Here is a 27,868-nt window from a genome sequence, read left to right as displayed (position 1 = left end):
GCTGCCAGCTTCCTCCCCCACCCCCTGCCACCACCATGGAGAAGTAAGAAAGTCCAGAACTTTTTTTTCCCGGTGATGTTCAAATGGTTCTGCTAAAAATATGCATTCTTCTAAAGCAGTATGGGTCCTCCCTGGCGGCCATCTGTTTACTGCATAATTCCACAGCTTGTTAAGATATATTTTGATCCTAAAAATAATCATTTGTAGTTACATGAGAATAACTGATTGGGGGTGTGTGTATTTATGTGAAGGGGTGCTTGGTAAAATAGAAAGGATAGAGGGAATGAGGTGTTGATATTAAATTTCCAACTCAGAAAGATTCCCCCGATAATAGGAAATGTGACTCAAGTGGAATAAGGTTATTTTAAAAGTTCATGAGTTTAGGTACAAATTGGAAGCCAAATTCTGAGGCTAAGATACGTGGATGTGGCTTTGTCTTTGGGGCAGGGTCATGGTTGGGGAAGATGAGGAAGAGGGTACTTCTGAAGGGGGAAACCATTTCTGGAGAATGCTTCTTTGTCTTTGCAGGGGGGTGAATATCATGTTTGTGCTAAAGTGGGCAAACAGGGAATTTCTCAAATTCATACACAAAGTCCATGCCATACTTGGAAATTCAACCCAGACTCTGGCCCTGTGCCAAGCACCCATGCAGGGGGTCAGGAGTAAGGTCTCTTGTCCATTTCTGTCACCAATCAGGTGAGTGACAGCTTTTTGGGGGCACCGCAAGTGGCAGGAAGGAAGGCTGCTTATCTAACTTCTTCTATTTAGTAATTAAACACACTCACATGTGAAAAATATAAACCTTAACTTCCTGCCAGACATCAACCTTTTGAAGGGTTGGGATGGAGCTGGTGGAGACTGCAGGGGTGTTGGGAAGACCCCTTAGGACATTGAAAAACCAAAATCAAGTCAACAGGCTCCATTTCATCTGCCATTAGAAAGGAACCCCTGGGTATCCTGGTTTTTGTGTTGTTGGAGATGTCTGAAGAGACACTTTAGAGACAAGAATTCATTTGTGAAAGAAACACGTTTGTGGAACTTTTTATAAAAAGCATTTGGGGAGTAATAAATTAAAATGTCTTTTTTTCCCCTAGCTTTGTAAGACTCCTTACAAAGCACATTTGATGCTGAAATGGAGCTTGGCAGGGCATTGTTGTAGTCATAAAATATTTTACTGTTTTAAATAATAAAATTCAATTTAAATGTTAAACTTCTCCATATGTTATCATTCCCTTATAAACTCCTAGGCAGAAACATCAGGTTTTTAGCTTCAAACCATTAAATGTTATTTTAATTAAAAATATGCTAACAAAAAATGTTAAAAAATGCACATTATCCATAAATGTACCACTAGTATTCTGTGATTAGCATGTGAAAGAGATTGCATTTATTCCTTTATGTAAGGAATGTGCCCCAGACTTTTACCTTGAAATATAGACACCCAAACCACTACACTGTGATCCACAAAGTTCAAAGACAGAAGTCACATTCACAAAGCATTAAGATGGGAGGGAGTTATTCACATTCTTCCCGATCTGATTTTTCGGTTCCCAATACCACAACCCTTTTATATCCAGGTAGAAAACAGTATATCCTCAGCTTTTAATTCTGCTAGGGAGGCAGCCTAAGAGGGAGTATGAAACAAAAGCAGTGTGAGTTCTGAGCTTGTTATTCCCAGAAACTGCAAAGAAATAAGCACAGAACTGCTAATTCCAAGAACTCATTTCCTCTGTAAGTAGGTGGGAGTCAGAGCTGATAGGATTTGAGAATTGTCTGCATTCAAATAATTCCCATGTCTGAAAATAAGTAACAGAAAACTGCTCCCCCGTTTTAGCATGCTGCTGGAGAGCCCTGCCGTTCATTTTCTCCTCCAGTGAGCACATTTTTAGAGATGGCCACTGTGCCAGCTAAGTTCTGTGGCCTTATAGGTTGGAGGCCAAGCCCACAGATTCTCCAGAGGTCTGCAGGCCCTAGAGGCATAAATAAGTTGGCTCTTACCCCCGAGGTGACAAAAAAGGATTTTTCTTTTCTAGCAGTCTATTTCACCTAGGAGGGCCATAGGGGAGGGAAAAAAAATTGTCTTTGGTATGTATACAATGAAATCAAATAACAAATTCTGGTGAAATATGGTGTAGGGTGTACCCCCGACAAGGACCTTGAGTCTGTGAGGGCCTCTGGTACCCAGTGGTCTCCACATTGGAACCTCCATAGGGACGGGATGGGGGCTGTTGGGGGAAAAGAGCTAACAGCCTGCTGATCACCTCTACCTGCTGGGAAAGAGGCACTAGACGGGCCGGATTAAGGGTTGGCAATGCGAAACGCCTCCCTCCTTTCTCACCTTTCAAAAACCCTTACTGCCTTTCCCTTCCAGATCCTGTGAGATACTTTGTCCTTAATTCCAAGCACCAAGCTGTGAGTGTTAGGATGTAAATTGTCCCACGGCAAAGCAAAACCCACCGACAGTGAAGTAACGAGGGAGGGGAGAGGGTTGAGGCAGCTGGAGGAGAAAAGTCCTATGTATAAAATTCTTCCTATCCCTTCCTACATTCTGGAAATAATAACCACCATAACAATAATGATAATAACAGTAAATATCAGTAGCAGAAATACTAATAAAGATAGAGGTAGTAGTATTAGTAGTCATATTAGCTACCATTTAATGAGCTCCACTACATTGGCAGACACCTTCATGGATACCAGTTCAGTAAATTCTCACACTATTAAAATCTATGTACTGAGGCTCAGAATATTTAAGAAACCATTTGGAGATGAAGCCATTTGGGGCCCCTATTTATTTATTGGAATATGGCTTCCAAGAGGATTAGATTGATGAACAATTAATTGAAACTCTACAAAGACATTCTCAGTGGTGGCGGGGTACACTGATCCTCTTAGAAAGCCAGAGTCCAGTTGAATTCACAGCCTCTGCAGGCTAAACATTAAGGCTAGACCAGGTAAATCCAAGGCCCATTTAAGAAATTCCTGGCATCCTAGGGTACAAGAAATTGATCATTTTCATAAATTAGAAATTTGCAAACAGGCCCCAAAGTTAAAAAGCGACAGTCAAGGTCTCAACACATTCATGAGAAGGACATTATAACATCATCGGGTGTCACCAGAGACTTAACAAACAATACAAAGAGCTCACAATTAGGGTCCTCCAGCAGTGTGATTAGGCTTCATAGGGCAGGTTCCACTGGTCACACTTCTTTTCTTTGTAAAGTAGACAGATTCAGGCATCCTATAGTGATGCTGTGCAAATATGCAATCATGTCTATAAAAATTTCTCAACAAATTGCTGAAATGATTGGATAGCTCAGTCAAATAAGGAAGGTTTGGAAGAACTGAAATTCCATGCACTTCCCCATAACAGTCTTTACTTTCTTGAGCTGAGACCTATCTATATATGTTCTAAATTCCTAATCAACTAACATTCTCCCCCCTCCTTTCACCTTTTTGGTTCTTTCAATGCAATAACTTGCACAAAGAGTCCTTTAGTTTCCTTAGCAACTGTTTGAAATTTATTTGGTTATCAAAATAAGCTGTTCCATTTTGGAGAGCCCAGCTGAGCCTGCATGCAGCAATTTGCATGGTTCATACTGATGGGCAATTTTGATTTCATTGCAGAAAGAAGAAAATGCTATCCCTAGCCCACCAATTCAACCATCAGAAATGCTTGTTTATTCAATGCTTTTTTCCTCTTCCCCATTAATGCATAACACAAGTTCTTGTGGCTTACTTAGAAAAGCTGCTATATCTGGTTTCTGTCCTGTGACAACCTGAAATGGTTATAGCCACTTTGAAAATACAGTATGAATTGTAGTTTGGTGTTATTCTCAAAGACATAATGAACATTTACAATATGGGGATTATCATATATTCAATGTGCATAACTAAGAATAAATATTCTTTAAAAATATTTAAAAATATGCCAAACCTTTGCAGAATCTATGGGGGTGTGGGGGGAATGTTAATTAGCCTGGATTTCTGGGGTTTTAACAGCTGATACAGCATGGCTTGGAATTGGAGTGGACACCAAAAGGGAACTAATATTTGCTGAGTGCCTCTTCACCATTAGGCTTTGAAAGGATAGGTATTATTATTCCTCTATCCTATTTGCATGAGGAAACTAGGGCCAAAAATGTTGGAGTAACCAGCATGAGTTAACAGAGCCAATAAAAGGCAGGGTCAGGATTCCAATCCTGGACATTTGGCTCCAAGGCCCATTTACCCTCTTTCTACCACACCCACTGCTCCCCCGTCATTGTGGAGCAGGGGCTCTAATCTTATTTCTGGAATCAGCTCTCCTCTCTGATACCCTCAGAAGGGATGAAAAATATGCACTCACATCAGGGTTAAAGACTTTTCCCCTTGAGATATGTCTAAGGAACTAGATTTTTAACATCACAAGGAAAAACATAAACTGAGTAAACATCAGTTTGACCAGGGCAAAAGAAATTAAGAACCACATGGTCTCACATAAACTATAGGAAGCTTTGTCCTCTGTTTTTCCAGACCGATGTATTTTTCGTTACAGTAATTGCTTTTGATGCTGACCGCTTTCCAGCGCTGCACTGCATTTAAGGGGTTTGTAAACAGGATTTCCATTTGCATCAGTAAAGACAGATAATCCCTTTAAGCAAAAATACTCCAATTAAAATAAACCAATAAGCTGGTGCATTTTTATTTTGTCTCTTATCTGCACCTCCTGTTCCTTGGAAAAAACAAAACAGAACCTAAACAACCCACAAACTAATTTCATTAGAGTGGGAGATTTCAGATGGATCCAACTCCTGTTTAAAGAATGTTTGACAGAGATCATGGAGGGAAGAAAATACATTTTGTTAAATAGGACTCTTTACCAATTCCTTGAGGGTTAAACTAATTTTATATCTACATTTGTATGAGCTGATCTAAAGATACTCTTCACTTTATGGTGTTCACCTATGCCATCTGACACTGTAAACTGATGTGGGCAATCAAAGCCAACAGGCAGGACCATGGACAGGGCCAACTGGAAAAAAAAATTCTGAAGAACCACCTGGTTAGTCGTGCGATGAGCTATTACTAATCTCATATGTAGAACTTACAAATTAGAATGCACCTTAGAGAGAATGTAGCTCAATATTGAAGAGGAGGGGAACGAAGCCCAGAAAGTCCATTCAAGGGATTTGCTTAAGGTCACGCTACAGGTCACTGGCAGCAGCTGGAACTGAACTCAGGACTCCTGACTTCTAGCCCAGAGCTCTTCCCAAGGCCCCATTCATGCTGTCTCCCTCCATAGTCTATTAAGGGGCAAAGAAAGTGTAAATTATTCAAGGCTTAAAATCTTCGCAACGGAGAGGACTGGCTTTGCCCCTCAAATAGTGGGCAGAGATTCTGGTTTGGCTCTGTGGAAATGCCCCCACTTCTCACTTCCCTTGCAGATGACCATAGACCAAGAGTTGACTTTGGCCTTCAGGGTCATCATCTCAGAGGTCATGAGTAGATACTCTAACCAAGCATATGCCACCCTGTTAACCAAACTTATAGCTGGAAGGCAATTCCTTGAAAGGACAGAGAGGCTCAGAAGCCATGATTCCAAAGTTAACTGAGATAAGAAGAAAGAAGATGTAAGCAGTGAAGGTTGGGGGCAGCTATAGGCACTCTGCGTCTGAGGGGACACCAGAGGGATAAAGCAGGTCACAGCAGATGCAGGAGATGGGGCAGCCACACTGCCCAGAATGACAACCAGGCTGGCCTCTTAGCTCAGACATCTTTCCTGGTGCCAATTTTTGTGAGTCTGTGCCACTCTTGGCTGACAGTGAAAGAATCTGTGTCCATAGCATGTTAGAAAAACCCCTAAGAAATTCAGAACATGGGTTTATGAATGTCCTGTTCAAAAATACCAAACCCCAAATGCTACCACCACTTTCCTCATTGATAGAGAAATATTTGTGTCTTATTGTACAATAGGATTTCACATCCACATCTCTTTCAGGGTCTTGTAACCTTGGGGTGAGTCAGGTAGGAAAGCTTACGATACAGCAAAAGCTCTGAAGTCAGACCTGGGCTCATATCCCAGACTCCACCATTTACTGGCTGTGTGACTCTGGCCAAGTCACTTAATGTGGTCCTTAGTTTTTGCATCTAGAATGGGTATGAATAATTATACTTACCTCACAGGATCTCTGTGAGGATTAACTGTGAAATGCTCTTGACAAAAAGCTTTGAGAAAAACATGCTGCCTAAACACTAATGGTTACTGTTTTTATTGCAGATGAGGAAATGAGCTCAGGAAAATGAAGTGGCTTGCTTAATCACATGGTTGGTAAGTGCTAGACCACCTGAATTGGTGTTTCCGTTAAACCACAAGGGTCCAAGAATCTTTTCATTACAACACACCCTCTGCCCACCTCACCACACCCCACTCCCACAGATGCCTATTCCTCCCATGAGGTTTCCCCAGAAGAGCTTGTCTTGACCCCACATAGAGATGGCCACCCCAGCAGTGTGAAAACCAGGAATGCTTCACTCATGGCATGGGATGGGATACCAGTGAGCACCAGGAGCCCTGCCCGAGCCCTGCTATGAGCTCTGAGTGACAAGGAACTGCGATGAAGACACAGGTGGACTGGCAGCCGGCATGGAGTGCAGAGGGATGGAGGAAGCACCAGAGCATGGAGCTGTGAGCCGGGCACATGACGCGAATGACGGAGGCCTCCTCGGTTCAAAGGCCGACACAGAGGACTCACGACACGGACAACGCAGCAACCCTACCTTCTGTGGCTCCTTTGCCTTTCCTGTCAGGGGTCTCTAAGCCAGTGCCCCCTGAGGGATACAGGGAGACGTCCGTTGGCACAGGCCAACTGCTGGCTGTGTCCTCCGTGATCTCATACATCTGCCCCTCCATCGGCTGCAGGTGCCAGTTTAGGCCAAACAGGTGCATGGCTGTGGTGAGCAATGAGAAAAGTCATCTTTTTCTGCTGGAGGTGGAAATGGGACTCCCAAGCCATAAGGGAAAGGGGGGTGGGGTGGGCAACACGGGCATTCAGTTCACTTCAACAAACAGCCCCTGAAGAGAGTTCTTGTAGTGCCAGGCCCTGCACAGAGGACTGGGGGCACAGAGATGCCCTGCCCTCGAGGGGCTCACAGTCTAGTGGAGCTGGGGGTGGGGAGAATGGGGGGGCTCAGGAGGTCTTGGCCTTTTGCTTTGGAAGATAAATACCAATCTAGAGGGGAAAACTGCCATTTATATTATAAAGAGTTAATTTCCTTAATATAAAATAACTTCTACAAATAATAAGCAAAACCCAACAAAACTCAATAGGAAAACAGGCATAGAATATGAACAGACAGTTCACAGAATAAGAATAGAAATGGCTCTTAATCATATGTAAAGACTCTTGACCAAACTCATAGTAAAAGAAATGTAAGTTTAACTCAGAAATACAGTTTTTCACATATGATTTGGCAAAGATAAAAAAGGTAAAAATATATTCTATTGGCAGAGAATGAGAAGCAAGCTCTCATACTTTGCTGATATGAGCAGAAACTGGTACGGAATCTAGGAGGGCAATTTGATAAAAGCTATCAAATTTAAAATACACACACAGTTTACCCTGGAATGTAAAGATTCCAGTTCTAGAAATTTCTCCTCCAGATATACTCACACATGTTTTAAGTGATATACATACAAGGCTACTCACTGTGGCACAATTTATAATAGCAGAATGTTAGAAACCAGCCCATTGATAAGGGGCTAGCTAGATAAGTAAGTCATGACCACACAGCAAAAGAGTGTGCGACCATAGAAAAGAGTGAGAAATCTCTTTATGTTTCTCTGGATGGTAAACTATAACATACAGAACAGTATATTTGATATATTACCTTTGAGTTTTAAAAAATTCCTGTATATGTGTAGAATATTTCTTGATGGATGTGAAGACACTAGTAACAGTGGGTGTGTCCTATGAAGGACAGAGACGCTATGAGTCGGGGGCAGGAGGGAGACTTTTCCCTACATATCTTTTGTACATTTCCATTTTGTACCATGTGCATATACTTCTGTTTTAAAAATTCTTTTCCAAGGTAGCAACTGCTAAACTGTCTTGTACAACAATGTAGAAGAAACTTTAAGATACAAAAGAATGAACACTGTCCCTTGAGATACACAATATTTGAGAATGCTAGGAAGCCTATTTCCAAAAAGGTTTGTGATCTAGTCCAAAAAGTCTGCTTAAGTCCCATCTTTGGAATGAAGACAGGCCTTGTCAATGGTCCAGACTCACTTCTTCTGGATGCCTACTCCAATTCCCCACACATGGAGTTGAACACTCAAGTCCCTGGACTTCCCACAGCAGCCTGTGTATAGCATTCACTCCTCTGTTCCATTGATGAACATAATCTAAAAGCCCACTCTACGGCAGACTCTGAAAACCAGACAATTCTTTTTTTTTTTTTTAAAAGATGACCGGTAAGGGGATCTTAACCCTTGACTTGGTGTTGTGAGCACCACGCTCAGCCAGTGAGCGAACCGGCCATCCGTATATGGGATCCGAACCCGGGGCCTTGGTGTTCTCAGCACCACACTCTCCCGAGTGAGCCACGGGCCGGCCCAAACCAGACAATTCTGATGAGCTCACAGTCAAGTAGGGAAGGACAAATAACAAAATCTGTTCAGGAGGACTAGAAGGCCCAGAGGAGGTGGTGACTGACCCACTAGGATGGCAAGAGGAACACAGGATAGGATCTATAGAGACATGAAGGCCCACAGTGGTTATATTTACTGAGGACCTACCATGTGACAGGTGGGTGCTGTGTAACTTCTATATGTTATGTCTAATCTTCACGGCAACAACACCAGACCCGATTTACATAGATGCACATTAAATCTCAGAAAATTAACTGAAATTATGATAATTATAAGACTATCATTTATCGAGTGCTTACCATATGCCAGGCATTGTGCTAAGTGTATTAAAAGTAATATTTCCTTCAACTCTCACGACAATCCTAGAAGGTGAGTGTTAAAAACCTATTTTACAGATGAAGAAACTAAGGCACAAGACTAGTTAGCATGTGCAAGGTTAAATGGCTTACACATGGCAGAGTCTAGACTAGGATCCCAAACTGTCAAATCCTGAAAACATAGATTATACTTTCTGGCTTGAAGGCTCAGCTCCCCGACTTTGCCACGTTGCCTCTCGCTAGCTGTATCTAGCAGGGTGAGCCTTATAAAGACACCCCACTTACACACCAAACCTCCTCCAAGGCTTTTAAGTCTTTCTTTAGGTAGCAACACAGGATCCAGAAGAGGGTGTGTTACCTGGCTGTGGTTTATGGATGGTGTCACAGATGGTGGTTTTGAGGGGCTGTGTGGCTGTCTTCAAGGCAAAAAACTGTAGCGGAGCCTGGACACAGCACATCCTGCTGAATTCTAGTCCAAACACAAGCTGTCCAGGGAACACACATGCAGCTGATTTAACCGTGAGACTGTGCTCTGGTAACAGACCCTTTGCTTTCTCTTTGGTTGCTGCGGTACAGGGGAAAGTGTGCTGAACCAGAGGTAAGAGGGGAAAGTGTGCTGAACCAGAGGTAAGAAAACTGGTTTTGAATCCTAACTGCCACTTCCTAGCTGCAGTACTTGCATCTGAGAAATGGGGATAAAAATACCTCAAGTAATTGTTGTATCAAATTAGGTAATATGGGGCAAAGTGCTTTGCAAACTGTACATATATGTAATTACTGTATTTTTTAACCATGATGTCTATACTGTTGATAATATAATGATAATGACACTAGGAGCTGATATTTATGGGGCACCTTTTTAGGTACGAGGTCCTGTGAGAGGTGCTTTCCACTACCCTTAACTTGCCTGGAAGGAGTGAATACTTCACTATTTCCAAGGCTGAATTAGCTCAAATTTCTGCTTACCTTCTGCTTTAATCTATATATTGGCAACTCCAAAGGTAATGGAGAAATTGTCTGAACTACAGACAACTCAGATACAGGCAGTTAAATGAGCAGTGCTTCTTTCCCCATTAGAATCAATTATCTCATCTAAGTGTGCAGAAGTGCTGTCTTGTTCAAAGGTCATGAGAATTAACTAATCCCAGAATGAATAAAACTCTCACAGCTTTGTGAAGAGAAACATTTTTATCGTCAGAGCTTTCTCTTAGTTTTAAGAAGATGCAAAAGTCCTTGCTTTAAAATAAACAAAAAACAAACAAACAAAAAACACTCAGGGGGAAAAATGCCAGAGAAAAGTATTGCAGATGTCTAAGTCCGGTAAGTCTGGGGTCCCAGGGGACATTAATTAGGTTAGAGCAGGGCAGTCCACAGCTGGGGGTGGTGGTGGGGGAGGGTAAGGCCTCCAGGTGGATACTGTCACCCCTTCCTCCCTGGTAATTACAGAGGCCCATGCAGCTGTGAGGCTGGCCGCTGGTCTCAGTGACCTGCAGAAGATGCACTCCTAAAGACCACCTGGGAAAGCAAAGCTCCGTATCCAACTCCAGTATAGACTGACTCTCTCTGGAGACTTAGCCATCCAGAAATAAATTTGAAGGCTGGTGGGTAGGGAATTGAACCCAGGGTCACCAAGACTGGGCTAAGAAGTGGCTAGCTGGAAGGTAAGATTTAGACACAGGAGTGGGATATGGCAGAAATTCAGAGATGTGATGTTCAACCAGCAACAGCATCTTAAAGCCAAAATAAAAGGGACATTTAATCTGTTATCGAGGGTCTTAAATGTAAGTCATGCTAGGGACCCCGCAATTCTTTTACTGTATTGTTTGCCTGGTGGTTAATTTTACAGTTCTGGTTATGGGGCAGGGGAAGAGAGAAGAAAGAGAAATAGTTTGCTCTGCTATCCTCTTTCAAAGGGCACAACACATGCTCAGCCAAAGCCTGTCCCCGGAGTACGTAAGCTCAAGCGACTACTCTTTATCTTTCATAATAACCCAAATAATGCAACAAAAAAATTGACACCAAGCTTCCTCTTTCATATATTTTACTTTAAATAGAAGATAAAATATGGGCAACATAATGCCACCAGCAAATAAAGGCTGAAATAAATGTTTGGGGGTAGGGGCTGATGGTGATAATAAAAATTCCCTGGCCCACAGCAACCCTCATTTAAATCTGTGTAAATTTACTGCTGTAAATGCTTGTTATCCAAATGATTTGGAAGTAAGAGCCATGGATCAAAAAGGGGCTAAGAAATGTAATGGTTCTCCCTAGCCTGCTCAGGATGGAACAGACCACTGAAACAATACAGATTATAGTCACTGCATTCCCTGTTCCCTGAAGAATTAATGGTAACCAGCCACCACCCATGTACATCACAGGAGTATCTAAATTACAACCTGCAGTGTGTATTTAAAACTACTGTACCCAACCCTCCTCAAGTACACTGAAAGACCTAGATAAGAAACTTGATCTTGGTTTTCCTGTTAGATTAGTTTGTAATTCAATGGAAAGGTGAAAAGATGCTAAAGAGTTCAGAGAAAGGTTGTGGAAAGGTAGCAGGTTCACAGGTCCACCCACATCGAAATGCTAATGATTTCTAAAAGCCAAGAGCCAGGGTGGGGGAAGTTCTGATTTCCTTGGCTCTGGTCAATCTGATCCCAGAGCTGACATTTTCCCGTCCCCTTTTCCTGACCAGCAAGACATGAGCGATGGCTCAGAACGTGCAAACTCCATCCTGACATTTTTAAGAAATGCTCCGTAGATGTTCAGACATTGAAGGCTCCCCCCGCACCCAGCCAGAAGGAGGAAATTAACAAAGTCATTATGCAGGAGGCACCAATCGGTACAGGAGAGTTTCCGTTGTCAGGATGCATGCTCCCCTTCCAAAAATCGAATGCACGAACCCACTTGCATCTGCACCCTGGCAGCTCCAGGGAGTGACTAGAGACGAACCAGAAGGAACTGTTGATTCAAGTCACATTTTTAAAGGTTTCAAAAGGCAGTGGAAAAAACCTAGATACATGACTGCCCACTTCTCTGTTTTATATTAGTGTTCAGCTTTTGTTTTCTTGTTTTTTAAAGAGTCCTTTCTATAAAATCGAAATCACTAGAGATGTGCACTGCAGTGTAACAGAAAAAAAATGGACGCAACCTAGATGTTTAAAAATAGGAGAATGACTTGGCTACATTATGGTACAGGTACTGGATGACATAGAAGGCAATCATAAAAAAGAACCATGACAACTAGCAATGAGGAAAAATGCTTAAGATATAATGTTAAGGAGAAAACAAAAAGCAGGACACAAAATTGCATGTTTTTCAAATTGCAAAGTCAAATTTGAACCCAGATCTGATTGGTTCCAAAGTCCAGGCTCTCCTCCTAGTACATCACACTGCTGATGAGCTACAATTCCTGAAATTAAAATTAAAAAAAAAAAATTAAGAAAAAGCTTTTGCAGATGGCATAGCCAGATTTGCTCTTTTGAGACAGTGTATTAGGGGGCTTTCAGGGATAAAGCATGGGACCCCCCCTCTTTTCACATTCTGGCTGCCTTAGGCATGCCTAGTCTCCATAAGCAAAACCACGTAAAGGCAAGAAACTTGTCTACAGGCAGAATCAGTCTGAAGCACTCAGAGCCTCATTATACATTGATTTTGCGACTTTGGGCAAAGTTCTTAGCCCCTCTGAATATCAGTTTCCTCATCTGTAAAATAAAGATAATGCCTACCTCAAAGGATTAAATGAGATAAGGCATGTAATCTGGACTTTAATCTCAGAATTATGCCTGGCACTCAGGAGAAGCTCAATAAATGGCAGCTGTCATCATCACTGTCATTTGCTATGCTGATTTCTCTAATTCCTACATCTATATATATTTCCCATAATGCCCCTTCCATGCCAATTGCAAATTTCTTTAAACTGAGGGCTCTCTCCTCCCATTAGCTGACAGACTATGGGCACGGGAACTAGAGATATTTGTCCCATGCATAAAACAGCTTTTAAAAGTAGAAGTGCTATAAAGCAGACTGACAGGATCCCACTGGTGACTTTGTGGGGTTAATTTTAAGTCAAGTAAATATATTGCCTTCCCTCCTGTCTCTCGATAAATCTGACCACAACAAGCAGGGCTACTGTCTCTCACTCCCAAATTAAGTGTTTTTGGGAAAATGGATGCTGACACAGTTAATCATTTTTCTGCACCATGCACTGTTGTGAGGAAGGAGGCCTTTCAGCACGAATTCATGGGCAGCCGCTCAATATTTCTGTAAATCAGGGTGGAGTCGGTCACAAGCCAGAGGATCAAGTGCAGTGAGCCATGAAAGTGGAAAACAGGCGTGCCCACTGTCAACACAGAGGAGGAACAGCAATTTAACTGGAGGGCACCAAAACCCGGTGACAAGGCAAGCTGTAGGAGAACCAGGGCAGAATCTTATTCATACAGAATAAGCTGCTCTTATTGCAGTAACAGAATGAGAAAGCTATCTTTTCTGGCACCATGCATCTGGCAGGTTCTACTAAGACCTCTTCTGTATAGACCTAATTTTGGAGTTGGTCGCCTCTCACCAGCCTGTGCACCAGCCTCAGCCCCGTCATCTGACCTCTCCCTGCTGGACTCCCCACATTGTGCTGCTTCCAGAGTCAGGAAAATGGCAGTGGAGTGTAGTGGTTATGAGCACAGCCTCTGCGGCCAGGCACACCTGTGTTACTTCTCTGGTTCTGATGTGTATAGTTATGTGACTATTTCACTCTTCTGAGCTTCAGTTTCCTCATCTATAAAATGGTGAGAATAGTTCCTAGCTCCAAGAGTTCTGGAGATTAAAGGAAGTGACATGTTTTACGAGTTTATTATGGAGCTTGGTATTTACTGAAGTTCACTACCAGATGGTAGCCTTCCTTGCTGGTATCATTATCATCATGATTGCTATTGTGTATCATGGTTTTCACTGAGAAAATGAAATAAGGACATATTAGGACTCAGGGGAGCTGAGAAGCCTGAGTTTTTGCTCTTGTGTCGGGAGATGTTGCTACAACTGATCTTCCAGGTCCCAGGGATCAGCCAACCTGCTCAATGCACAGATGAAGAGACTCAGGCTTGATTAGTACATTTGTGGCAGGGCTGGGGACTGAGCTGAGCCCGGGTCTTCAGACTCCTAGTTCTGAGTTCTTTCTGCTAAATGACCCTGTTAGTAAGTCACAGCAGAAAATCCTGTAAGAGCAGGAAAGCCATCCTTATTGCTCGCTCTTCTACCAGGCTCTGCTTCCCAGATAGAGGGAGGGTGCTGATTCCCTGGGCCTAAAGTGAGGGGGGTGAACCCACAGGACAGGCCGTGTCAGGCCATCACAAGACCCTCTATTCAGGGGGGGATTACTCCTTCCATTTCTATTCCCCAGCACCTGGTGTAGAAGGGTGAAGAAGAAAGGGAGGAAAAGGAGACAGACATAATGGGGGTTATTATTAAAACAATAACAGCTCCCGTTTATTAAAATTATACCCCATGCATGATATAATGCTGGAGGATTTGTATTCATTATGTTGTTTAAATGCACGACTCTTAAAGGTAGATACCATTAGTAACTTCATTTTATAGATTAGGTGCCTCAAAATAGCTACAAAGTAGATACTACTAATCTAATTTTGTATTTCTAGAACACCAAAGCTCCAGAATCGTCTATAATTACACCATTCATCATAACAGTGCCAAGATCCAAAACCAGGTCCTGGTGCCTCCAAATCCCAAGTTCTCCTCACACTGTCATCAAATAAGCACAGGACAGGCTTCCATGTAGTCCTGGTCAGAATGCAAGTATAGTTTCTGATCAAATCACTGCCAACGGAACAAACATTCAAGCAAGTGACTCCACATAGAGAAAGTGCTTAAACCTAATTAAAAGGCTCACTGTCTGCCCTTAACATTGAATGCCTCACCAATGATCCAGGGATCAAAGAAACCCAGGGGATCACCTGCCCATTCAAACTGCTCTGCCTGGGTGAGCAGGTGGCACTGCACTCCGGGCAACACAGCATAGCAGGGCCAGGACTGGGAGAGTGCCTGACATTTCCTGAGAGGTGGACAAGCTGGTGTAAAGTTCTGCCATTGTTAGATCCTTTCTTTGCGGCACTTGTATCCAAGTGCCAACACTATGCATGAGGCTATCTAAAGCATTTCTCCATGAAGGTGTCTCAGTTTAGCAAAGGACCTGACTCCCACTTATGATGCGTTACTCCTCCTCATGCGGCAGAAGAAAGATGTGGGTTTGGTTAGTGCTTGGAAGCTTATGAAAGAAGAGTATGGCTGTTGCTATGTTCCATTTCCACAGCTACTAGAAAACATATTGTTACTTGGCTCTGCAGAGCGACCCTTCCATTTCCTGATTTCCTTTGGCACATCATCCATATAACTGATTTTTTTTCATGATTACAGTTGACTAGGAGGTGGTCCCCACTGTACTTCGAGTGGAGTTTTAATTTGTGTATATATTATTAGGATAGGTCTTTTCCCTCTGGAACATTCATTTCAGTGAGAGGAATGAGGGCAGGCAGCTTAACGTGGAGCCTGCCACCTGGATTTGTAACTTGGGATAATATTTCTTTATAATGAGAAGCATTTTGAAAGAGCACTTTACAGTCTCACAGAACAGTGTTTGATGTCCCTCCTTTACTTCCTACAGCTTCCCAGTCTCCTGCCCCAGGGGTGGGCATTTGCCAACCCTCTGGGACCATATCACATTTCCTTTCCTCCCTAACCTTATCTGTGCACAGAGCAAGTCACTCAATGCATGCGAGTTCCCTTTTTTCCCTCTTTGATTATGCACTGACCCCTGGTTTGGTTCAGTCCTTCCATTAGGAAATTTAAGGCGGTATGGAATTCCAGGCACCATGGCAATTACAGTAATCATGACAATGAAAATGAAGATGATAATGTTAACAATGGCCACTGTCATTAATTGGAAGCTATCCTGTGCCAAGCACTGGGCTGAATGCTTCATTAACAAAGCCCTGAGGTAGATATTATTATTACCCTCATTTGCGAGATGAGGAAACAGGTTCAAAGAAGTTCAAGGACTTGCCCAAGGTTACCACTTAATAAGAGGGAGAGACTAAATTCTGATCTGAGTCAAATCCAGATTGGGCTGAACCTGTCCCTAACCACTACACTACATTGCTTTTCTGATTAGGTATAAAACTGTGGAAATGATAAAATGGAAAAAAAAGATCCAACTTCATTGTTACATGAACCTGCCTTACTAATGCTCAAACTTTGTTGGCAATATTTCCCTGACAACAGACATTTGAGGCAATATCTCTTCAGAACAGAAATGATTTTAAAAAAGCATATTAAATGCTTGTTGGACACAACATGTGATGGTCCATGTTACTTCTTCCTGCTTAGGAGTCTCATTTTGCAAGGATTTCTCTGTCCCTTGAACATACCTACCTGTCCAGCCTCTGTGCTTTTGCTGATACAATGTCCTCTGCCTGGAATGGCCATCACCTTCTCCATGAAAAAAAAAAAAAAAAAAAAAAAAATTCCCCACCGTTTAAGGTCTACTTCAAATATTGCCACTTATGTAAGGATTTCCACCATCATTCCCAATCAAAAGTGACTTCTGTCCCTATCCCACCCCCAGCCCTATGCTCTTCCCATTATTTCTGCACCTCTCCCATATGCACTGCCCTGCTGGTGTGCATACCTGTGCCTCCTGTCCCTGGCTGGTTTCTCCACCAGACTTAGTACTCAGTGGGGCAGATCTGCAGAGAGAGAGCCAGGCTCCCAGCTATGACCTATGCTAGCTGTGCATCAGCAGGTAAGTCACTTAACCACTCTGACCCTCAGTTTTTTCATCTGTGGAAATGGAAATAATATAAAACCATCTCCCAGGTTCTTAGAAGAACTAAATTTAATGAAGGTTTTTTTTTACAGATTATAAAGTGTATTGAAAAATATAAGGTAGTATTATTACATTGCTCATTAGTTCATGAAAGGAAAAACAAACACCCAAATGTTCTAACTTAACACAGTCGGCATTTAATACACAGACTGATGCAAAGATTTACACGTTAAACTACCAACAGAGTCTCAGATCTACACAATTAGGTGTATGTACAGTACTGTTTAATAGACTTAATGCATTACAGAAAAGTTAGGAGACATAAAAAGTAGGAAGAATTTCCAGCTTCCAGGCAAAGAAAAATGCTACTTATCCTAAAATTTTCATTTAAAGCTTTGCTACTACTCTCCTTTTCCATCTCTTCTCAAATACCCTTTCTGCATGCATGGTTGGGTTGGATCATGTGTGTGCTCACATACACAGAGACATATACAGACTGAGACACACACAGGCATCCTAGGAGTATGTCTTGCTGTAGAATTCTACAGATGGCCTGAGTGGTAAAATTTGGGACAATGTGATGAAATGGAGCCCACAACACAATTAATGATACTGGCATTTTTTTCTCTTTCCCCACTGGAGGCTGTGAACAAAATCTAACTGCAGCCTCTGTGGCATGATAAATCTAGCTGCCTGCCACACACCAGCAGGAAAGTCTTTCTCCAAAGTGAAATGTTACACCGGTGACAACCTACTCATGCTGGATAAAGCCTGGAGAACAGCAGAATCAGATACCATGAGGTGCTGGTGCTCAATAAATGATGGTCTTGAGGTCTCCAGACATCACCAGGGCCTGCTGTTTGCTGCATTTACCACAGCTGCATTCAATGCACAGCCCATGACAATGCTGTCATAGTGCACGGCTCAGGGCAGCAGACATTAATTTTTCTTCCATAAGAAATTAGTCTCTTTAGCAAGCAGCTTCTTGCATCCTCTCAGTAGCTCAGATGGGGAGAAGCTCATGCTGCCCACCTCCCTACCCCACCCCAGCTATGGAAAGAGCAGAACACAGTGAGAGAGCACAGACTCTGGGGATACCCTCACTAGTGATGCGGCTTTGGACAAATGACCTTCTTGGGCCTCAGTTTCTCATCTATAAAAATGGAAATAAAAATAGCACAGTGCTTAGTACATGGTTGACACTTGACAAATATTTACTGAATAAGACTGTTGAGAAGATTAAATGAGGAAAAACATGTAACGCTCAAAACAGTGCCTGCCCGGGACATGGAAAGCTCTCAGTTCATGAGAGCTGTCATCTCTTATCCTAAAATTTTTATTTAAAGCTTTGCTACTACTCTCCTATTCCATCTCCTCTCAAATACCCTTTTTATATGCATGGTTGGGTGGGATCATGTGTGTGCTCACATATACAGAGACATACACAGACTGAGACGCACACCGGTACCTCAGGAGTATGTCTTGCTGTAGAATTCTGCAGATGGCCTGAGTGGTAAAATTTGGGACAATGTGATAAAGTGGAGCCCACAGCACAATTAATGATAGGTTAGGCCTTGCTGGGGGTGGCTGGGAGCAGGGGCAGAGGAAAGCCCCAGACAAGATGTTTGCTGTGAGCCTCAGGTGTGAGGCACAGTGACATTAGAGAAGGGCTCTTAGAGGCAGAATGGTCTATACAGGATTTAGAGTCAGAAAATCTGGTTTCGAGGGTCAGCTCTACTACTTACCAGGCATTCCAGCTGAACAAGTTATTTAACTGCAGAGGGCCTCAGTTTCCATATCTGGGGCTTTTAGGACAAGGAAATGCAGTTAATAATTCTATATAGTACACAGACTGCTGGAGAGAATCAGTAGACTTGAGAGGCCTCACACAAAGGCCAGGTATTCGTTATGCATTTGCCTAGTGGAGCCTCTCTTCTAAGGAGGAAGGCAGCCAGTGTCCAGCAGCAGTCATTGCGATTTCTGTAGTTCTACATCCAAAAGCCTTCAATAAAATAGAAGCTGAGGCCCACAGATAGACAAAACACACAAATGGACATTCTAATGTACACTCTTTTGACACAAGTGCCCCAAATAGCCAACATTTCTATCTATTGTCCTCTGCTTTTATTTAGGCTGTTCCATCTTCCAGAAAGCCACTCCTATCTTCTGAATATCTTACTTGATTCATATGCTCAATGCCTTGGAGAAATTTTATCTGATTTTCCTAGTTAGAATGAATTGCTCTCTCCTTTGGGACACACAGGGATAAGGTTCACACTCCATATCACACTTTTGTCACCTGTCCAGTACTGCATCAGCTCCTGGCACATCTGCCTGTCCAGGGACTATGGATGACTCAGAGGCAGTGATGCTAGCTTGCCCGGCTCTGTCTGCCCCTCACAGCCTGGTGCAAGCTCTAGCAGACAGGCTCAGCGAGTGCTCCCCACCATGTAAAACCTGAGTCTAGGGAAGCTCTCTTTACCTGATCCCAGATTACCTGAAATCCCTGCATCCAGGCATAGCCTTGGGCTGCGGAACCTGAGAGGGTTTAAAATCTCTAGGTGATCCAGCTGCCCAGAGGGTGAGAACTGCATTTACTCAACACTCATGATGGGCCACCCACTGGACTGGACCCTTTGCAGAAGTTCTCTCCCTTAGTGCTCAAAACATCACTTAGATATTAATTGACATTTTACCAATGAGAAAACCAAGACTCAGAGATTAAAAAACTCATCTAAGCAGTGCTGGAATGCAGGTCTTATTCAGCCTGAAGTCTGTGCTTTTTGCAGCTAGACTGTATCGCTGTCCTTAGAAGGATGAAGCTGTTGAGTTATGGTTTTGTTGTTTTACTGATGGGAGGAAGCACTGAGTGGAAGAAAAAAAAGTATTGTGCTTATACAGACATCTCTCCTGAGCTCACTGCCCCTTTCCCCATCCCTCTCTTCCTCCCTGCAATGAGGAATTGCTGAGTTCTGCTTCCACATCTCTGTCCCAGGCCCTGGAAGCCCTAAGTGTGCCCGGACTTCTCCTCCACAAGTGCTGAGTATTTACAAAGTAAAAGAAGAGCCATCAGGGAGATGGATTGTTCTCTCTTTCTCTCTGCACTTAAGTGCACTTAAATTATGTTATTTCACAGTAATTGGTCTGGAATAAAAACAAGATTTGGGGAAAATGTCCTTTCCAAGGATGCTAAAAATCTGTAAAATCACCTCCTTTTCCACACTCCCTGTGTGAAGTTGTAGAAGGAGCACCCTGGAGATAAAGTGTGGGCCACTTCATAACTGATCACGGCTACGCTGCCTCCTCAGGGGCCTCCATGCCCTGGGAGGGTGCCTAGTCTCTGCAGCTGCTACTGTTGTATGAATATACTAGTAAACCCAGGTCCTTTCTTTTTCGAGGCAACATTTCCAAACTCAGGCACAGTCTGACCCTCAAATTCAACACATCATGTTTGCCAGGGGGAGGGGGAGACAGATTTCATTTACTAGTGGCTTTTACTAGTAAGAACTAGGTGCCTGATAATTATTTCATCCCAACAACAGCCTATTACCTCCATTCACAGGTCAGGAAGCAGGTTCAGCAAGAGTAAGGTTCTTGCTTAGAGTCCAACAGTAGTTAGGAACAGACAAGGGACTGAAGTCAGGTCTGTGCCCCATGCTGACTACATTTCAGCAGCCACCTCTGGTTTTCCCTCCCCTTAGTTTCCAGGAGCCATTTTTTACTCTTATGTTATATCTAGACTTACGACCTTTGATCTCCACAAGAACATGGACCCTCCACTCTTTCCTTTTTCTTTCCCTCCACTCCATGTCTTGCACCATCTGTTAGGTTCTGGTCCTGACCTCCTCCTCTCCTTCAGCAAACTTTTGCTGAACACATGCTGCATCAGGCCAGACCTGGGCATAAGAAGCTGTGCCTATGATGCTGAGCATGATGAAAATTGTTCCTGCCCCCATGGAGCTTACAGTCTAATGGTGGAGACAGATATTAAACCACCAATGTCACAGTCGTTCAGTTGCAATTGTGATGAGCACCATGAGCACTATAAAAGCATATAACTGTGTTCCTGGCTTAGTGTGAGGGGGTCAGAGGAGCTTCCCTGAACAAGTGACATGTGAGCTAAGCTCCTGAAAAAGAACTGATTGGGAAAAGGCTGGGGTGGGATGTGGCAGGTGGCTCCCTCGAGGAATGAAGATCCTTTAGCCTCCTTGGGTCTCAGAGACACTTACGACCACCCCCCTCCCCAACCCCAGTTAAACTGGCTGACCCAAGGTCAGACACAAAGTCCCATGCTGGCAGGACTGTGGGGGTATGGGATACCTAACTGGGGACCCTGGAATTCAGTCCTATTCTTCTGAAGAGGCTTGAGCAGCGGGTAACAGGACCTTTAAATTATTCATTCCTTGAGACCTAGGAACCCCACTCTGAGGAATATACCCTCACCAAAATATTCAAGAGAAGAAAACAGAGCAGAGGCACAAAGATGTTCATACATGTGCTATTTACAATAGCAAACAACTGGAAACAGAAGGAATCCAGTGATGTAGTAATGGCACAAATATAACACAGATATTAAACTTGACAAGAATGAGAATTATGTCAGTACTTGAAAACATTTGCATGAAACAGTGACCCACGAAAAAGGCAGAACATAAATCTGTGCATTCATGCTGCCTACATGGAGGCTTTGGCTGCCAGCTTTCAAAGAGGTCAAGTGTGGCACACAAAAAACCTGAGAAGATATCTTGAATTCCGAATTACATCTTAATGTTTGCTCAACAACGCTTAAATATCTTCGAGTTTGAAGGCTATTTTAGGTAATACCTGATTTTGAATACAGTAAATACATCACTTCTTTACCATCTCAAAAACAGTGCCTAAAACTAGAGACAGAGAATAGAGGAGCAGCTGTGGACTAACGACAAAGTGCACGAGGGAACTTTCTGTCCCTCTCTGAAAATGTTCTGAGTTCTGATTCTGGTGGTGGTCACACAACTCCACTCATTTGTCAGAATTCATAGAATGGTACAGCTAAGCCATGTTTATTTTGTGTATATAAATTCTATCTCAATATATCTCATTTAAAAAGCAAGTGATCTGGGCCTGTGGCAGAGTGGGTATGATGGTAAGGGAGACATGCATGAGTAGTGATTTGGGTCTCGATCCTAGGGTCAGCTCCCTAGCAGGACAGGCAGAGCCCTGCACATGGCTAGGAAAGGAATTATGACGTCATCCATTGCCCTTCAGACTCACTCTTTATCCTTCTCCACCCTGCTCTTGTCCTGGAAGTCTGAGCCACATGGCCTGGATCAATGGGTGGTTCCCCCGGGCTCTGGCTTCTGGTTGGGTTCCACCAGTGCGAGGAGCTCAGAAGGTGGGAAGAGAGTAGGGTCGGGATATCAGTTCTCTGGCTCCCTCACCCCCCCCCCCCCGTGGAACACCCCAGCTGCTGTCAAGCAGCCCTCTCTGATGGCCACGTTCTCCAGGTTCTGGTCACCACTCCCTCTCCTATCCCTTAATGACTAGGGGGAGTGACAGTATCCTGGTCACTATCCTGGGGTTGTACTATTCCTTGACATGGTGCCTTGCTTTTTGTAAATTAGCCTCTTCATTAAACTCTCCTCAAATTAAAAACAATTGAACCATCAACCAACCAATCCAACGAGCAAACCTAGCAACCCACTGGCTGAATACTTCCATTGCCGGGAAGATCACTACCAAGCCATTATACCATGGGGGGCAGCTCTGCAAATGGGAAAATGTTCTTTCATGCTGAGTTGAAATGTGCTGAATGACTTAATAATTTCAGTCAGTCTTTGTTTGTTTTTATTCCTATTTTACAGATGAGGAAACTACAGCTTAAGGAGGATAAGTCCTTGCCTCGGTGGCACGACTAGTAATGGCAGAAGGATGAAGCAGACAAGAGCAGCAGTCTGTGGAGTCTGGGCACTTTGCCCTGCTCCTCCCACTCCAGACACGGCAGCTCTCCTGTCAGAGCAGCCTTCTCCTGCACAGCCAGCGCTGACTTTCCATCATTTTCACCCTTCATGCTCGGTTCTGCCCTCTGAAGCCTCACAGAGCAAGTCTGCCCCCTCCCTCCATGGCAGCATTTCGGACAACTGCAGAAAGCCATGCTCGCTTTTAAGTCTTCCTTCAGGGGAGCTGGAAGATATCTGTCCGGGGTCTGTTGTAAAGAGAACAATTTCTATATATCTTGCTATTAGCAATTCCCACAGAGCAGCGTGAAGGAATCAATCCTGGAGAGAAAGTCGTTAATACAAGATCCTGTATCTTTATCACTTTTTCCTCCTCCGAAAAGACCAAGTTCAATCATCTCCGTTTCCCATTCTTTGGGCTATAAAGCTAAATCTATGGCTTCTGTCCAAAAGACCTGATGTGAAGTTGAAGAGAAAAGAGAGAAAATGAGCATTATTGTGCACGAATAACACTCAGGCCCAAAGTGCAACAGGCCTGTGCTTATGAAGCAAATGGCATGCGATATCCTGATACTGTGTGAGCTGAACCAGATGGAAATACCTGACGGGAAGGAGGTGGTGTACAGTCATCTTGGTTTTTATTTCTAATTCTTTCTCTACTCATCTCGTGTCCCTTTCACCTGTACCTTAACCCCACAACATAAAAGGCACATTTCTGCCACCATGGTTTTCCCCACACTGTTCTTCTGCCAAGACTGCTGTAGGCATACTTAACCATCTTGCAAGGTCTTTTATTCAACCAAGTCTTATTGAGCATAGCTGCCTTGTGCCAGGCTTTATGCTAGGGACAGAGTATGCAGCAGAGAGTAAGACAATAGGAGACAGGGGAGTGGGCAACAGCATCCCGAAATGCAGGAGAATGGAGGAGAAGCCTGATGTCTCTTCTAACTGGATTGCTGCCATACTGAAGTCCAGTCTGCCTGCACAGAGACAGCCCGCACGATTCTAAGAAGTCACACTTAATGCCCAAGTTCAACTCTATCAACATTTCCCAGGTAGCCTCAAGAACTGGATGACCCAAGGCTCTTCCAGACCAAGAACTGCAATAATATTTCAACAAGTAAAGCTCTCTACTAGCTGCCTTTTGAAGAGCAGCAATTAAGCCTAGCAACATTCTCACTTATAAATTAAACTATCACCACTTTAAGCAAGGGTTCTGATTTTTTTTTTTTCCCCAACCCACAATCAGCTTCCGGTGGAGGTGAGAAATATGCAACCTCATTACAAAAAGGATCCCTCTTGCTATTGAACATATTAGAATGTTCCACTGTAGTTACCCAGAGGCTGCTGCAGGCCATATTTGTGACTCTGCCCTTTATGTCCTGGTGTAATTTCCTACAGGCAGAAAACCACAGACCAGAAAGAACCTTACAGGATCATCTACTCCCACTGTATTCAGGGTTCAGAAAACTGAGGTCCAAGGAGGGGGAATAACAATCTCCCAAGGCCCCAGCAAGGGACATCTCCTTTATCACATCCCCTGTGTTTTTCCAGCATCAGCTTATTTAACCTGCACAACAGCCTTATGAAGGTAATACCATTGGGGCTGTCCAGTTAGCTCAGTTGGTCAGAGCGTGGTGCTGATATCACCTAGGTCCAGGGTTCGATCCCTGTACTGTCCAGCTGCCATAAAAAAAAAAAGATTCGTAAGGTAGTACTATTATTCTTCTCAACTTGCAGATGAAGAAACCAAGGCTCAAAAGTTTGTGCAGATAGAGAAGGCAGACCTGAGATTTCCATAAGTCAGTCAGAGTCCAAATCCCATCTTCTTTTCTGATGAGAAAACTACGCTGCCTTAGGGAAATCACAGTGGATAACACTGCTGCCCTGCATAGTGGACCAGGACCAGATAATGCAAGAAATGGCACCCCAGGGCACTCTTGGGTCTTTGTTTAAATGTAAAGTTATTCCTGGTTTTCATATTATTAACAAGCCTTTTATGTCTCCTGGTCCAAAGGCCTATCTGGCAAGACAGGTGCTGAAGAGTCCTCAAGATATGAATCTGCAGCTCTTCTGTGGCACTCAATGTCTGCTTTGTACATAGAGATTCAGACTGCAAGGACATGGTCAGTTTTATCTGGATAGAGGCAACTGTCAGTGAAGCACAAATCAACTTTGTCCTAGTTAAAGAAATGACAGCAGGGACTTTTTAGGTGATGATTCTTTTTGCGGCTGTTTCCCCAAACAGTGAGACATCCCTACAAATGTTTTCTGACAGGTCCTTCTGGTAGTTCTGCCAGCTGCCCTTGTGATTAACACAGGCTTGGAAGCCCATAGGCACTGCCGTGACACAGGTCTGGTCCAAGTTCTCACTCAAGAGTTACTCATACTCTTTTACTGTGATGCTAATAGCACTAATACTGCTATTAATAATAGTAGTATCTAACTTTTATTGAGTGCTAACTCTGTGCCAGGCTGTGGGCTACGTACTTTATGCAAATTATCTTACTAGAATTTCCCAACAACTCTGTGAAGTAACCACTATTATTATCCTCATTTTATGATAGGGAAACTGAGGCTGAGAGGGGTTAGGTAAACTCTTCTAATGTCATAAAGCCTGTAAGCAGCAGAGCTGAGACTTGAAAGCAGGCAGCCTAATTTCAGAACCCATGCTTTCAACCATGATGTGACTCCTGGTTTCCTCTCCTGTAAAATAGGCTAATCATTCCAGCCACACCCATTATAAGAACCACAGGGAAAGTGGAAACTGAAGTTTACGGAAGTTAAGCAACTTGCCCAAGTTTACACAGTCAGCAAGTGACAGAGCCAGGGTCTGAAGTGGGGTCTTTTGATTTTACATCATTTGTGCAAGCCCAGCACCTATGGCACAGTGGCTGAAAGCATGGCCTTTGAAACCTAAATCCCAGCTATGTCATTTACCGGTTGTGTGACCCTGGCAAGTTACAAACTTCTCAGAGCTTTAGTTTCCTCACCTAGAAAATACAGAAAATACTCATCCTCCAGAATTGTTGGTCCAGAGAGATAATACATGTAATGAGCTTGGCCCAATACTAGGCACAAAGTAAAATTTCAAAAAAGCAAATAATAAGATGGAAAAGTTATAGCATAAGGGTTAAGACCGTGAACTCAAAAGAGAAAACATTTTAAAAACCAGTTGAAGAGCTAGAGTGCCTGTAGTTGGGTGGATCACAGACCTTACATTTACTACATGATAGTGGGTAAGTTACTTAAGCTCACTGGGTCTCAGTATTCTCATCTGTAAATTGGGGATAATAACCCATGGGGTTTTTAGATTTTAGTGAGAAAACACAAGCAAAGTGCTTAGAACAGAAAGAGGCACGTGGATAGCACACAATCAAAGCTAACTGCTCTTATAGTTAATGATAAATGGTGACCAATGTTACTTTTACTACTCTACACCACACCTTTTTTGGTGAAAATGTTTCAAAAACAATTAAAAGCTATAAAATAAAGCATTATTACCATGGCTGTAAACACCTCAGTGGTTTGACCTAAAACTAGCCTTCCCCTCTTAACACTCTACCTTCATTTTACTCTGCACACAAATTTCTTCAGAAGAGGCCAGGTTTTCAAATGGAGACTAACAGGACCTATGTAGTAGATTGAATTTTGTCCCCCCCAAAACTCACTAAAGCTTGAATTGTGTCCCACGAGTTTTATGTATTAGAAACTTAGCCCCCACTGTGACTGTTAAGAGGGTGGGAAATCCTATTATGGTAACTGAAAGGTGGCGTCTTGAAGAGGAGATTAGATTGTAGGACCATGAATGGATTAAAAATGGTGGTCAGGTTCTGAGGGCTTTAAAAGAAGAGGAGAGTCTGTCTTTCTCTCTCTCTTACTCTCTCTCAGCAATCTCTGCTTCACCTTTCTCGCAATGTGATATCCTGATGTCACTGAAGTCACCACCAAAGAAAGCCATCACCAGATGTGTTCCCTGGACTTTGGATTTCCTAACCTCAGAAACTGTAAGCAATAAATTCCATTCTCTTATAAATCACTCAGTTCCAGGTATTTTGTTATAAGCAACAGAAACAGACTAATACAACCTGAAAACCTTAATAGGGAGAATCAGTGAATAAAACAATGAAAACTCATCCTCAATGGCTGCCCTTCTGCATGGACATTCTTTGGAGACAAAAATACACATTTTCTCTCTGAAGTGACCCCACAGCTATGCCAAGCCACGGTCCCCCCCAGATTCCCACCCCAGGCCTGAGCAGCCCAGTAACACCGCAGGGGAGGAGGAGAGGGTCTGAAGGTAAGGCCCTGGGCTCTGAAGTCTCTGTGCCTCGTAAGTCCTGTCTCCAACTTCTCTATCCTCCCATCAACACACCATAAATATCTGCAATTGAAAGGTCACTGGTTGCTCATTTCTGAGGAAACTTTCCTACTAAGAAACTAAACATCAAATGCATTTGCCAGAATTACCATCCAGATATGGCAGCCCTGGGCAGATACCAGCAAAAGAAAAATTCTTTTCCACCCTCTGTTTCTGCCTCCCCCTCTGCTGGTGAGGTGATGTAATTCTCATCTGGAACTTGATAGGATGTGAAAAATAATTACAAATGAAAAGGTTATTCATAATTTTTAAATGAGTTAATTAGTAAACCCAGTCAGACTCACTCATTACAGTAATTAATAATTGATTATACTTGAAATTAAACACAATTTTTCATCAAAAATCTAATTAAATATCTGTGCTTTTGCCTGTTGATTAGATCTGTTGGTCTGCTGGAAGAGTCTTTGTTAAGGATATTTGAGCTCGGCTGAGACAATTAATTTGATTTTTAATAATTGATGGTTCCTTACAGTTAGTCATCACGGCCTGTAATTATGGTCAGGCAACAAGATGCTTATCCCCTGTCCTCAGCTGCTGGAAGACACCAAACCTCAAGGTCGCCACCCCCAGACTTGAAGAAACGCTGGGCTGGTCCTCACACCTGCGGTGCACTCACCTGCATCCACTTACTCCAGCCTCACCAGCATCCTTTTGAGGTAGAGGGCTGAGCCCATCTTCCAGATGTGGGAATGAGAACTTAGAGATGTGAGCTGCCCAAGGGCGACCAGCTGTGGTCAGCCAGAGCCAGGAATGCAAACCAGGGCTAGGGCT

General features: G+C 43.2%; 1 protein-coding gene across 1 annotated transcript in view; it reads right to left on the bottom strand.

The window, feature by feature from the left end:
- Window positions 1–27,868, bottom strand: part of TENM4 (teneurin transmembrane protein 4) — a 403,492-nt gene that overhangs the window by 200,614 nt on the left and 175,010 nt on the right. The window contains 1 exon segment of the mRNA XM_063092724.1: window positions 6,760–6,930. Within this exon segment, the coding sequence (XP_062948794.1) occupies window positions 6,760–6,930 (171 nt within the window).

The sequence above is a fragment of the Cynocephalus volans genome, chromosome 4, assembly GCF_027409185.1.
Source record: "Cynocephalus volans isolate mCynVol1 chromosome 4, mCynVol1.pri, whole genome shotgun sequence".
NCBI classification, from domain to species: domain Eukaryota; kingdom Metazoa; phylum Chordata; class Mammalia; order Dermoptera; family Cynocephalidae; genus Cynocephalus; species Cynocephalus volans.
This window is presented reverse-complemented; position numbering and strand designations above follow the sequence as displayed.